Source organism: Halichoerus grypus, chromosome 9 (genome assembly GCF_964656455.1).
Source record: "Halichoerus grypus chromosome 9, mHalGry1.hap1.1, whole genome shotgun sequence".
Lineage (NCBI taxonomy): Eukaryota > Metazoa > Chordata > Mammalia > Carnivora > Phocidae > Halichoerus > Halichoerus grypus.
Window position 1 is genome coordinate 134594218 of NC_135720.1, and position 14701 is coordinate 134608918.

At 41.3% G+C, this 14701-nt stretch overlaps 1 protein-coding gene across 1 annotated transcript in view; it reads left to right on the forward strand.

The window, feature by feature from the left end:
* Positions 1-14701, forward strand: part of CAP2 (cyclase associated actin cytoskeleton regulatory protein 2) — a 135649-nt gene that overhangs the window by 91343 nt on the left and 29605 nt on the right. The window contains exons 5-7 of the mRNA XM_036123645.2: positions 6886-7029; positions 7368-7453; positions 9854-9959. Coding sequence (XP_035979538.1) covers positions 6886-7029; positions 7368-7453; positions 9854-9959 — 336 coding nt within the window. The remainder of the gene's footprint in view (positions 1-6885; positions 7030-7367; positions 7454-9853; positions 9960-14701) is intronic.

Genomic DNA, 14701 nt, shown 5'->3' on the forward strand with positions numbered 1-14701 from the left:
CATATACATGGATGCCTGTTAATCTCTATGCTATTATGTATGTCTGAAATGGTTTCTTTTAAAAAAAATCACTGGGGCGCCTGGGTGGCTCAGTTGGTTAGGCAACTGCCTTTGGCTCGGGTCATGATCCCAGAGTCCTGGGATCGAGTCCCACATCGGGCTCCCGGCTCAGCAGGGAGCCTGCTTCTCCCTCTGACCCTCTCCCCTCTCATGCTGTTTCTGTCTCTCTCTCTTTCTCTCAAATAAATAAATAAATAAATAATCTTTAAAAAAAATTACTGAAAAAAAGTTCTGATGAGTATAATGGGTTGTTGAAAGATTTGCATTAAAAATTTAAGTAGGAGTTTTTGCATGCTAGAAGCTTCTCTCTTAGGTATTAGGACAATGCAACTCTCCAAAACAATTCATTCCCCCAAGGAGACCAAGTCTTCATTGTTTTACTCTTTAAAAATGATTTTTAAGAAATATAAGCAAAAGCCCTTGGGATTCTTAAGTGTATTTTTAAAGAGAGTTTAGGCGAACCCTAAAATGAGATATATGTGTGGAATGTATATCCTTACAAACATATACAAATATTTTCCAAGGAGTTTGTCATGATGCAATATAATGACGACCAACATGGTATCATGTACATTTGCAGGGCTCGGTGAGTTTTGTTTATGTAGATTGACTTCTGTGACAGTTTTGCGAATGTTTTAAATTTACAAGTTGTCTTAAATGTAAAGTGTTTCTAAAAGTCCACAAGGCATATTCTCAAACCTCCAAAATGTTCCTGAACAGTGGAAAAATTTTATGTAAGAGGAACACGAAGGGGAGCTGGTGCAGGGAAATGTCTACAATTGCCCAAAGCAGGTTAACTCGAGTTAATGTTTCTGAGAAAAAATATTTGCTCCTAACTTAAAATGGTGAAAACAGTTGCTTCATTTATTAGCACATGCCCAAATAATATATTTTTAGAAGCAAATACTGTTCCTGATTTGGATAACTTTTGCCTACTCTTCATCTGCATAATTCATTCTGATAATTTCTGATAATGTTTTCCTGAAGCTGCTTTCCTGATAGTAAGGAAGAGGCTTAACATTTTTTGATATATGTAAATTTAATAGTACCTATTAAAATTTTTTTCTACCACCAGATGTTACAAAACTGGTTAATATGTTTTAAAACTTTTCCCTTCATCCCAAAAGAAATGCGTGTACAGATTGGAAAATGTAGAATATATGAATAAACCAATAAAATTAAAAAATTTTGTTAACTCTTTGATATATACCTTTCTCTGTATATCTCTGGGCTATAAGTCATACACGTGTACACTCATGCACCAAAGTGGAGTCAACTCATAAAACTTTGCACAAAAACACATTAGCCAAAGTAATAATGATTGATATCTGGCAGTGTGGTTGGCTGAGAATTACTGTTTGATGTGAGTTTTCTTGAATTTTAAATGTAAGTGGGATTCAAATAGTTAAAATCCAATTTTCTCTTTGATGCTATTGAGTTTGCCTGAGTCATAATAGTAATGCTTTCGTAGTATTTACATTTAAAACATTCTTTCTAAAATTACAGAGTTTTCACAGTACTTGCCAAGAATATATTGATGGGATTTTGTTTGTTTGTGTGCTTGCTTGTTTTAATTGAACTGCTCGAATTCAAGGACTCTTCTTTATGTTCTTAATAGCCAGTGTTTTTAAAGTAATTATTGTTATTTTTGAAGAGATCTCTAATAAGCATATCTACCAGAAAAGACTAAACATTTAGCATGTTTTTTTTCATGCAGTGGAATTAAGTATGTTTATTGTTCACTTACGTTTTCCCATCTGTTTTTTTCCCAATGTTTCACAGTCTATTAATTTTCTAATCCAAAAAAAATTATTTAAAAAGAAGTAATGACGGATTGATCCATTCTCTACCTGATGTTGAACCACATAAACACCCTGGATTCCAGAAATAGGCTTATTTCCTTTCACTCAGTGACACATCTTTGAGGTCAAAGTCCCAGAGTTTGCTCCATCCCTTACAAAATAGCATGAGTGGAAATTTGGTTTTCCTTTTTGGGTAAAGTTTCTACAGAGCTTGCTGATAAAGCTCTTTAATTTTACTTTCTGCAAAACAATTATTTCTGGAGCTAAACTGAGATGAAGCTGATAATGGGTCTCAATTCTTCAACTTTAAAGCAGAAACTAGGGTCATAAAGACATGGAGTCCTGAAATACTCTCTCCTTCTGCTGAAGCCCACGGAACCCAGGGGAAGGGCAGGCAAGACTTTTCAGTTACTCTTCATTTGAGCCTTGCAAAATGGTTTTCTTTCAGGGACAGGTCTCTCAGAATAAAAGAAACTTGAGTGATGAGTTTTTAAAAAGTAATCTGAAGGAGACCTTTGTAAAACTAGCCAGTCTGAAGCGCAGTAATTGCTAGATGTTTTTGAGGAGCCATCACCAGGACATCCATTAAAAAAAAAAAACCAGCACAGCTGGTAAATGTATCTCCTTCTACGAGTGGAAAGCCCTTGATTGACGTCGGCCTTTCAACCTGTATTTATCGAGTATGCCTAATACAGGCTCAATACTCAAACAGGTGGTAATACCTCTAATCGCTTCTCCCATTTGCCTTTCCTCTGACATCCTGACGCGCTCAGTCTTGACAGAAATCACACCATCACCCAGATGTTCTCTCTGTGTTTGATTCCAGCTGTGAAAGTTCAGGATGAGCTGGAGAATGTAAGCCTAGTTTGAAGTACAGGAGAAATCTGCTGGCACAGAATAAAAGTTATACTGTTTATTAAGGTTATGCAAATAGCCGTTGTACTTAGATCTCTGAGCCGGGCTTTTTCTTTTCTTTTTTTTTCTTTTTAATGAGGACAGTTCTTCGCGCAATTGCCAAACTAAGGCAAAAGAAAACTTTCTCAATCTTTATGATGCTTTCATCAGATAACCCATATAAAATATCTTCCAGAATACCCTGTCTCCTCAGACCTTAGAGCTTGTTCTTGGGAAGTTGGAGATAAACGAAGATGGCCTTAATAAATCAATCTAACATTGTAAATACAATGTTTCTGGTTATTTTCCCCCTTGGGGCAATAGGCCAGATATCACCAACAATTCAGATATTCTGGCCTTTCTCAAAATGTCACTGGAGCAAGAATATTACAGCTTAGCGAATTGTTGGACAAAATCAGGATGCTTTTTAGTAGTTTTGCCATAAGTAAAAATCAGCTGTCTTCTGGAAGTACCTATAACACACCTTCGGCCGGGTGTTGAATTTGGACTAAAAAGAATCCCTTGAAGAGGGAAATGTTTCCCTTCTCAAAGTGAAATTCCAGGGGCACCTGACTGGCTCACTGGGTAGAGTGTGCAACTCTTGATCTTGAGGTCATGAGTTGGAGCCCCATGTTGTGGGGGTAGTGTTTACTTCATTTAAAAAAATGCTGTAATAAATAAATAAAAAGTGAAATTCCAAGGAGAACATTTAAACCTGACTTTTGGCAGACATTAAGAAACAAACATGGAAGAATTGTGTTTGGGCAGGGAATGTTTGGGGCGGGGGGAGGGTAGTTCTATTTAGAGATTTGTTTGCTGTTGAGTGTTCGGAGGTGCTTGTTTGCCCCTCGTGTAAAGCCATTACATCCTTATAGTAGCTTGCTAGAGCTGCCAGAACAAAGTACCACACACTAGGTGGCTTAAACAATAGAAATTTACTTTCCCCCAGTTCTGGAGGCTGGAAGTCTGAAATCAAGATGGCGGTTGATTTCTTCTGAAGCGTCTCTCCTCAGCTCATAGAAGGCAGGCATCTCCCTGTGTCTTCACGTGATCTTCCCTCCTACACGTCTGTGTCCTTTTGGGTTGGGGGTCCACCCTAGTGACCTCATTTTAACTTAATTACCTCTTTTAAGACTTTACCTCCAAATACAAACATGTCCTGAAGTACCAGGGGTTAGGACTTAAACACCTGAATTTGTGAAGGACACAGTTCAGCCCACAGCAGCCCTGAGTCAGGGTGTCCTTGCCAAATCTATCAGACCTTTTCTTTGGAATGGTTCTAAGGGGAGAAGGTGGAAAGGTATTCTTGAATTTTCCACAAGACCTGGCTAGCTTATGCAGCAACTTTTTTTGTTTTTCTCCTCCTTCAATATGGAAGAATTAAAAAGTCCACTGAGAACTTTGAGAACACCTTGCTCTCTTTGCCTATAATTCTTTTTGTTTCTCCCAGACAAAAACGCACCTCTATCCATTTGCATATCCCAACTAGGAAATCTCTCTCCCTGTCTTTGCATATAAGTGATAAGAAGGAGCTGGTCAGTGAATCTGGTCAGTCAGAGGCTTCACTGACGGATACCTTGAGATCACCCCCTGTTTTCTGAGCACCCCAACATACCTGACTCTGTACCAAGTGCAGACGTGTCCTCTCGTTTACTCCTAACAACCTTGTGAAGTAGGGACCATTCTCAACACTATTTTGCAGATGAGATCATGGAATCGTAGACACATTTGGTAATGTGTGGAAAGGCCTAGGGCTTAGTGCGCTAGCCAGCAAGGACTTGAACCCAGGTAGTCTCATTCCAGACCTGAGCCCTTAATGTCTTCACAATACCTTTCCCTAGCCTTGCTGGCAGAGAGGAAACGTGTGTGTGGGGAGCTAACTGTATTTTTTTGAGCACCCAATGCAGAGAACTCTCTCGGGGCTTCTTAGAAGCCCTGGGTTCTAGCTCCAACTCAACTAACGCTTGCTAGCTAATCTTGTCTCCTAGTTACGTGAGGTGGGAGAATTGGATTCGATCCATGCTTCTCACACTTTTAGACTGAGATTCATAATGAGAAATACATTGTACTGTGTAGTCCAGTACCCAAATGCACACACACCAGGACACGCACACACACGCATGGACACACATACATGCAAACACACCACTGCACACGCATGCATACATGGGCCACGGAAATGAAACAGATTGTTCACGAATCACGCACTGACATGAAATACATGTGAATGCCCTCTGATCGTTTCTCTTCTCTTTCAGTTACTTTTGGAAACACTGATTGTGACCTACTCAAATGGGTCGGTCAAAAGCTGAACCAACCCAGTTTGGACTTCTATAACCTTAAAATCCTGTTAGCCTAGGTGGATGTTTCTTTGGAGCTTCTCTTATCTTAAATGCACAGACATTATTTGAGTATTACATATTACAGAGGACAGCCCTTTTGCCTCCAGTCTAAGCTAATTGCATAATAGTAATAATAATCAAGTCCACTTATTGTGTACCTCCCCTGTGACAGAGGCTTAAAATTATCTATCTCCTGTAGCTACGGGCTATAGGTATTATTATCTCTGACTTACAGAGGAGGAGACCAAGGCTCAGATTAAGGAATTTGCTCGAGGTCACATGGGTAGTAAGTGGCAGAGCTGAGATTTGAACTGATGTCATTCTAATCCCAAAGACCTTAAGTGCTTTTCTTGTAGGGGAAGGGGTATACAGGGGTCAAGAAGGAGAAGTGAGGTCTGGAAACTGCTGTAGCTGAATACGACTTCTTCCCTAATGGTCTGCTGTCCCTGGCAGAGACAACTGTCCTTTGCGGTGCTAAGCCACCACTATAACAGTGATTAAAATCTGTGCCTGGGGAGCATTTCCCACCCCCCCCCCAACCCCAGGCCACCTTCAGACCAGTTAAATCACAGTCTCTGGGGCTGGGACCCAGGCCTCTGTTTTTCAAAGCTCCCAAGTAATTTCAGTGTGTGGCCAAGGTTGAGAACCTTTGCTCTGAAGTTAAAGAAATGAAGGAGTTTTAAGGTCTTTTCCATTTTCCTTCCTGCAAACGAGATTTCGTAAAATATTGCCAAAACGTCTTCAACTACTGTTACAAAGCTGAAGTACAAACTGTTTCTAGTTCGTTGGAGCACATTTAACAAAAAAAAAAAAATCAGGTAACCTTGTATCTACTTCAAAACCAAAGAAAGTAGACATTGCTAAAGGGATGGATGAGGAGGTGGTCCAGGCACCTATCTCCGTGATACTTTGTAACTCAGCTCACATAATTTTGAAAATCATTTTTCATATGACTAAGGAAGTTAGTTGTTGAATTAATTAATCAGCAGCTAGGTTACCCAGTGGTCATTGGCCAAGTTCACAGGGTACAATGTAGAAAGCCAAACCAGACTCAGGTAACTGTAAATATTATAAGCAATCACATTTTCTTAAAAAGAGCCTCCATGGAAGATTTCCGCTTTTTCCCATGGATTAGGAGAACTGTGGTCAAACCAAAGACGCTCCCTCACATCAGGTCCCACAGGAACAAGACGATACCTTTTTTTTTTTAAGATTTTATTTATTTATTTAACAGAAAGAGAGAGAGGGAGAGCAGGAACACAAGCAGGGGGAGTGGTAGAGGGAGAAGCAGAATTCCCGCTTAGCAAGGAGCCTGATGCGGGGCTCGATCCCAGGACCCTGGGATCATGACCTGAGCTGAAGGCAGACGCTTAACGACTGAGCCACCCAGGCGCCCCAGGAAGATGCCTTCTGACTAACCTCTCACCCACCCTGATTTTAGGCCTGTGTTGTTCCAGCGTGTGATCTGTGTGTTCCATTTGGAAATATAGCTGACCACGCTCAGTGTCCCTGTGGTCCCTGCAGGACTCTCTAAAACAGGGGCTGTCTCATATGGCTGGGTTTCGTCCATGTCTCCGGAGGACAGTTTTAATAATGTTAAAAATATGTACGGTTTTTGTCCTTCCGAGAATGAAAATACAGTACTACCATAACAACAACAACAATCCGTCTTGCTCTGGAAGCCCCTGACAGATGACAGGTCCCGAGCACTCCTGCAGAGGCCAACCTGGATAGAGGCCCGAGCTTCTGTTCTGCCCTTGGTCACAGTGCTCAATGTTTGCTTGCAGAATGACGTGGCTGTGCTTCTGAAACCAATATCAGAAAAGATTCAGGAAATCCAGACTTTCCGAGAGAGAAACCGGGGGAGTAAAATGTTCAATCATCTCTCGGCCGTCAGCGAAAGCATCCCTGCCCTCGGCTGGATAGCTGTGGTGAGTCCTGTCTGCGTGGAATGGCATCCCGGCACCTTGTCCCTTTTTTGGAGTGTTTGGGAGAACTTCTAGCTACTTTCGGGCTCTTTCCTCTGTCTATTACACTGCAGGGAATTCCTCTCACGGTGAATGCTCCAGATCTTTCTTACCCTGTTTACGGTTCAGTGCTTTGTGTTCTGAGATGTGGAAATGTCTCACCCCTGCCCCTTTACAGAGCAAAATGTTTGCCTCCAACTGTCACTTAATATTTCCATGGCTTTTCTTCATCTTGAAGGCATTTTCTTTCTTATCCTATTTTTTTTTCCTTCTATGCTTGGGTGATGGTCCTGCTCTCTCAGTCCCCCAAACCCGGTCCTTATGTCAAGGAGATGAATGATGCCGCCACCTTTTACACTAACAGGGTCCTAAAAGACTACAAACACAGGTATGTATTCCTTTATTAGCCAAATTTTCAGTTGCTTGCTTGTTAGACATTTGTCCCAAAGCTTCATGTAGTTCACCCCTGATTCCTTTCAAAGGCGAGCTTACGGTAAATGTTAAGGAAATATCCCACTTCTGCAGCTAAAGCAAAGTGGGACGTGAGGTCCGTTATCCAGATAATGTATGTGCATTAGAATATCTGCCTCAGTTCTCTTGTGATGATAAACTCCCTACTTGAATCGTGTCACCCCATACGTGTTCCCACAACAGCCAGAGAGCTCTGTGATAGTTCGTGATGGACCCGCCCTAGAGGGTCACAACTCTTTACGCTGCCCAAGACAGAGTTGGTGGGTGAGCAGAGAGAAGAAAGGAGAAATCGGGAAATGAAGTGTAAATAAGCAACAGAAATGAGATGTGACAATTAACCAGGCCACTGAGAGGGAAACCAGTGAGTGCGTTAAGACGAAATACAGTTGGGGTGGACAAGAGAGACACACATCTATAAAAAGAGCAGCGCAGATGAGTCCAAACCAAGCTGGAGAACCAGCTTAAAAAGGCATCACATTCTACAGTACAAATAAGAGATCCTAGAGACACTTTAAACTGTGTTGGAATTGAAAAGGGGATCGAATGGAGACATGCCGTAAGTGTCTCTAAACTACTCAAGGGATGTCATGGGATTTCTTCCCCTCTGATACATAATGTCACGGCTGGCCCTATAAACAGCTAGCTAAATGTGATGTGGCTGATATCTAGTCACTCAGAGAAGGAATGAGGCAAAAATAAAAGCAATAAAGTTCCATTCCCTGGGCACCAGGCTCAAGAGAGGATGGATATAGGAGTATTGAGCCGGACTCAAGAGTGGATCCCCCTCTGAGCTCTTGGGTGGCAGAAGCAGAAGTGTTCATCAGCCAGCAAATGCAGGGGCTCCTGCATCTCACTCGCTGGCCCAGGCTGTTCAGTTGGAGAAACTTGAGGACCAGGTCACTGACCAATATTACAATTCAAAATTTGCATAACTTTCACTTTTAGGTTATTTTTCGTTTTAATAAACATTGAGTAGATATGAAAGAATATTTATAAAATATATGGAAGATACAATCACAACACAAAAAATACTCCCTTTATTCACCACTCAGTTTAAGAAATATGTACCAATATTTTTTACTACAATAAACAGACACACTCAACAATTCTACTCCTAGGTATATTTCCAAAAGAAATGAAACATGTTCACACAAAAACTTGTACACAAATGTTTGTAGCAGCATTATTTACAATAGCCAAAAAGTGGAAACAATCCAAATGTTCGTCAACAGCAATAGATAGATAAAATGTATATCCATACAATGGTGTGTTATTCAGACATTAAGAAAATGAAGTATTGATACAAGAGCAACGTGGATGAACCTTGAAAACAACCTAAGTGAAAGAAGTCAGATACAAAAAAAACAAAAAACAAAAAACAAAAAAAACACATATTGCATGACTCCATTTGTATGAAATTCTAGAATAGGCAGATCCATAGAAACAGAAAGTAGCTTAGCAATTGCCCAGGACTGGGGAAGTTTGGGGGAAATGTGAGGGAACTGCTAATGGATATGAGATTTCTTTTGTGGGGTGATGTACTCTTACAAAATTGACTGGTGATGGTTGTCTGACTCTGTTGACCTAATCTATTGGATTATACACTTTAAATGGGTGAATTGTAGGGGACGTGAATTGAACCTCAGAAAAGCTATTATATTAAAACAAAACAAAAAAACAGCCACAGTGCTGAGCTGCCCTCATAGAGTTCAGTCATCCTGTGTTCGGGAAACAGGCGTTTGGTTGAGCACTTGTGCCCAGAGAGTGCTACAACTCTGTGTTGCATTAGGGACTGGGTGCTCCCTGTTTGTAGGAAATCTCCTTGAAATAGCACCCTCCTTACCACTCTAAACTTCTCCCAATTTCATGACTCTCTTGGCCAGATAATTCAATCAGATTATTAAAAAGCAAGCCAAAGGACTTTTTTTTTCCAATACCAATTCTCCTTTCTGAAAGCACATTGCTTTTCATTTTGCATCAGAAGCAGTGCAGAAAGAAATGGTCTCCCTCCACGTTCATCTCCCCATGAGAGATCACGTGAGGACGCATGGCCTGAATTGCTGGGTCCGCTCCCCGTGGTCCTCTCTGCCGCACGCCTGAAGCGCAGGGAGGGCATTTGGCTCCTCTCAGGAGAGACCTGGGTCACCAGCCTGTCAGGGTCCTTTTCAGAATTGGTTCACGGTGACTGAACCGGAAAGACAATTGGTCCAGGGTCATCCAGAGCCTTAGTTACTGGATTACCATGTTCCCACCAATCTTTTTTAAATTTTATTTTAGATCCTAACTCTACTCTCTTCCACCCTCTTTTATAACAAAGCGATTTACGCCACGTGGATTGGGTGAAGTCATATTTGAGCATTTGGAGTGAGCTGCAAGCATACATCAAGGAACACCACACCACAGGCCTTACTTGGAACAAAACCGTAAGTACCAAGCCCTCTGCCACCCAGGTAAAGAAAGGCCATGGAAATATTCATTCCTGGTAGCTTAGAAATTTCACACTTTAGAATTTACCTCAAGGAAAGCGTAAGATAAAATAGGTATGTAGAAACTGTTTATGCAAGTGTCATTTGTCATGGAGCAATCTGGAGATTGCCTATAGGACATGCAGAAAGAAAATGGTTAAGTTGTCCATGGTAAGAACCCAACGAAACATTCTTCAGCCGTTAAAAGTAACATATATGAGGGGCACCTGGCTGGCTTAGTCGGTAGAGCTTGTGACTCTTGATCTTGGGGTCATGAATTTAAGCCCTGTGTTGGGTGTAGAGATTACTTAAGTAAATAATTATTTAAAATCTAACATATATGATGTCTACATGGGAAATGATTTACCAGCCAGTGTGATTGAGTGCAAAAGGTTTTGAGCACTAAGATGGCATATATATTAAGAAACTGTGATAAAAATTAAAGGAAAAGGGAAGGTTTGAAAATAGTTACAATTTTAAGGAGATAGAATTACTAATAAAAATGTCTTTTTAAATGTTTGAAATTTCTCTTTTGGCATTCAAGATTTCTCCAATAATATTTTTGAATACTCGGGCAATCCTAGTGCTTTGAATAGTATCTTAGTCATAGGATAAAATCCCAGCCTTTGAATGTTGGCCGTGACCTTTGCCCTGCCCTCGTCTTCAGCCTGGTCCATGCTCTCTTCCCGCCTCTCACTGCTTCCCAGCACAGCCAGACTACTTGTGGAGGCCTCAACACATGCCGTGCTTAGGTCAAACCAAATCAGATTGTTGTCATTTCAAAGTTTGCAGATCTCAGATGGTTTAGCCCTTTCTGCAATGTCCCAAACATATGTCATGCCGTATGACTTTCCCTGGAATGGATGTTTCTCCTCTGTGCTTCCTTCGTATCTTGAGTATAGCTCAATCATAGCCCTCAGCTCATGCGATTGTCGTTTGTATGTGTGTGTTTTGGAGGCTCTCCCACTCAGCTGGAAACTCCTCTCTGTCTCCAGCCCCTAACACAGTACCTGGCACAGAGTAAGCACTCAATAAATGGTTTGAACTGTGAGGTAGGGAGGGAGGGGCCCCCGGGCGACTCAGTCAGTTAAGCATCTCACTCTTGATTTCGGCTCAGGTCATGATCTCAGGGTCATGAGATCGAGCCCCAGGTGGGGCGCCGCACTCAGGGCAGTCTGCTTGAGATTCTCTCTCTCCTTTCCCTCTACCCCTTTACCCTGCTCTCACGCGCACACGCATTCTCTCTCCCTCTAAAATAAATATAATCTTAAAAAAAATTGTGAGGTAGGGGACTCTTAGACTCTTCCTCGCCCTTTTAAGCCTCTGCACTTGTTATAGAAAGGCTTCCCATGGAAACGTCCTTCCATTAGAAATGAATGTTACCTTTAAATGGTCAAAGTGGATGGTCCAACTGGAGTTAATACTGACAAAATAAAGTGGCAAATTTGTGAATTCCGTTTAGGGATAGCACTCTCATTCTCCCAGTGGCCATGCTCCAGGCCCTAGCTCTCATCCAGAACGTCGATGAGGTCAGCTTAATACCAATGCCAAGTTTGTGACTTTTCAAAGGAGTGTGGGACTTCTGCCTTTGCTCACCAACCCTTGTACAAACGTTAATATTGACCCCCATAGACTGATACTCCCTCTTATTTTCTACTTTGCCTATTTTCTCCATAAGCAAAAATGCACAGTTGTGAAGTACAACAACTAAGTTGATTATTTTTCTTCTGCCTACAATATTATGATTTTTGAGAAGAGTTCATAAACACTTGAAGTGTTTTAATATGGAAAGGTGTATAAGGATGCAGGTGGGTGTTTGGGTGGATGGATTAGAATTATTTTTCATACACGTCCAATGAGATGCTGTCTTGTTATAGATCAGTTTGTCATAAAGGGGAATTGTCACGTGTTTGCTGCGGAAATAGGTCATCACTAGAGAGTAGTAAACTAACAAGCAAGAGTCCTTAGATGTCTTATTATTATATTCATGGTAGATAAATGGAAAAGGAAAGAGAATCCATTTGTGAGAAATAATCATGTTGATAAAAGCTAGTCCATTAATTTTCTAACGACACCCATGGAAAAGAAAATTACTTTTAAATGGTTTCAATACCTTTTACCACAATGTACAAAGCTGAGTAATGGTGTTTTGAATATATAAGAATCAAATATTAGGGGCACCTGGGTGGCTCATTCGGTTGAGCATCTGCCTCTTGATTTCGGCTCATGTCATGATCTCAGGGTCATGAGATGGAGCCTTGTTTCAGCTCCATGCTGGATGTGGAGTCTGCTTAAAATTCTCCCTCTCTTCTTCTGCCCCTCCCCCTCTAAAAAAAGAATCAAATATTAATTATAGAAGAATAAACATAGTTGTTTTCCTTTATTCTAGAGTGAATACTTATGTTTTCATTATTTTCATTAGAAATATAAGCCTTGTAACAATGGCTTTCAAACTTTAAAAAGCAACTAATGATGAGAAATACAGTTCACACATACACACACATACCCCACACACACCCTGTTCACAATACTAAAACAAGTTTTACAAGAACACTTCTGTCTCTACATGAAATGCATTCAAATATTTTTTCTATTTTATTTCATGTTTTATAAAATTCTGGCTGAGACCTGCTAAACTGATTTCAGGACCCGACACATGGTACATTTTTAAAAACTTGTTATAAAACATAAATATTATAGTTATACAAGTGTGTATATATTTTATATAAAATATAATCCTTGGAGCAGGCATTGGGCATCGTGGATTGCCGTAATAATAATGGCAGCTATTATGTACTAAGCATATGTTATGCTGTGGGAGAATTCGATTTCAAATGGTAATTGTAGGGGCACCTGGATGGCTCAGTCAGCTAAGCATCCAACTCTTGATTTTGGCTCAGGTTCTGGTCTCAGGGTCATGAGATCGAGCCCCATGTCGGGCTCTGCGCTAGGTGTGAAGCCTGCTTAAGATTCTCTACCTCTCCTTCTGCCCCTCCCCACTCTCTGCTCATGTATGCACATGGGTGCTCTTTCTTTCTCTCCCTCATAAATAAATAAATAAATAAATAAATAAATAAATAAAATGGTAATTGTTATAAAGCAGAGCACCTACTTCACTTCTTTGATAGTAAAGTTTTGGCCAGATATTAAAAGTGAGGAAGGGAGGGGCGCCTGGGTGGCTCAGCCGTTAAGCGTCTGCCTTCGGCTCAGGTCATGATCCCAGGGTCCTGGGATCGAGCCCCGCATCGGTCTCCCTGCTCGGCGGGAAGCCTGCTTCTCCCTCTCCCACTCCCCCTGCTTGTGTTCCTTCTCTCACTGTGTCTCTCTCTCTCTGTCAAATAAATAAAATCTTAAAAAAAAAAAAAGTGAGGAAGGATTATGGTAAGAAAGTGTTGGTTCAGAGAACATCCTATGTGCAAAATCTTTTACAAGTTTTAAGACGTATGTATAGAAATATATTCCCTAATATTTTGGTCCTCTTCTTCTAAGGTTTGGAGTAAAATATATATATATTCCAAAGTATATTATAAAAACCAGGGCGCCTGGGTGGCTCAGTTGGTTAAGCGACTGCCTTCGGCTCAGGTCATGATCCTGGAGTCCCTGGATCGAGTCCCGCATCGGGCTCCCTGCTCGGCAGGGAGCCTGCTTCTCCCTATGACCCTCACCCCTCTCATGTGCTCTCTCTCTCTCTCATTCTCTCTGTCTCAAATAAATAAATAAAATCTTTAAAAAAAAATAAAATAAAATAAAAACCAAAGATTTTGGGGATGCCTGGGTGGCTCAGTCAGTTAAGTGTCTGCCTTCGGCTCAGGTCCTGATTCCAGGGTCCTGGGATCGAGTCCCGCGTCGGGCTCCTTGCTTGGTGAGGAGCCTGCTTCTCCCTCTGCCTCTGCCCCTCCCCCTGCTTGTGCTCTCTCTCTCTCTCTGACAAATAAATAAATAAAATCTTAAAAAACAAAACAAACAAAAAACCATAGTTTTTAATTTTAAATCTAAATGGCTAAAAACTATTTAAAAGATTCCAAAACATACTCCATAGCATAAATCAAACTGATTTTACTTACTATGATCTGTCAACCTAGCAGCAAAATGAAACATAATCGTTCAGAATCACAGCATTCTTGCACGGACTGTAGAATGCTCTGATCAGATGGCCTTGGGAAGAAAAAATAAATAGGAATAACTTCATGACTTTGCCCACTGATCACAACCGTGCAACCATAAGATGATAAGGATCCAAGAGAATGTAGCAAGATGCGGTGTTGGCGTTCGAGGATACGACAATGCTCAGAAGGTTGAAGCAACACATTCCACTTGGAGGCTGGCGATTCTTGGGGCCCGAGACTGGAGCGGGGGTCTGTGCGCAAGTGTGCAGGCAAGGGGGGGAGCAGCTGCGGGTCATCTCTGGAGCACTTCTTGTTACGCTTACTGTGGGAAACAAAATCTTCTCGTTTCTGCAAGCTTTCCTTCACCAGGACGGAGGTCCAGGAGGACTCTGCACCAGAAGCAACTTGCAGTCTTCGGTTTAATTATTGGCGACCCTTTTACAATATTAATTTACACGGTTTCCTCAGCGCTGCGTTTCAAATGCACTTTGTCGAATAAATCGGCCCTTTGGCAGGAGCCCAGGCGAGACACTGTTATTTGTCATCCCTTGCAGTTGGTCAGATCTGTAATGTTCGCAGTTCCTGCAGATCAGA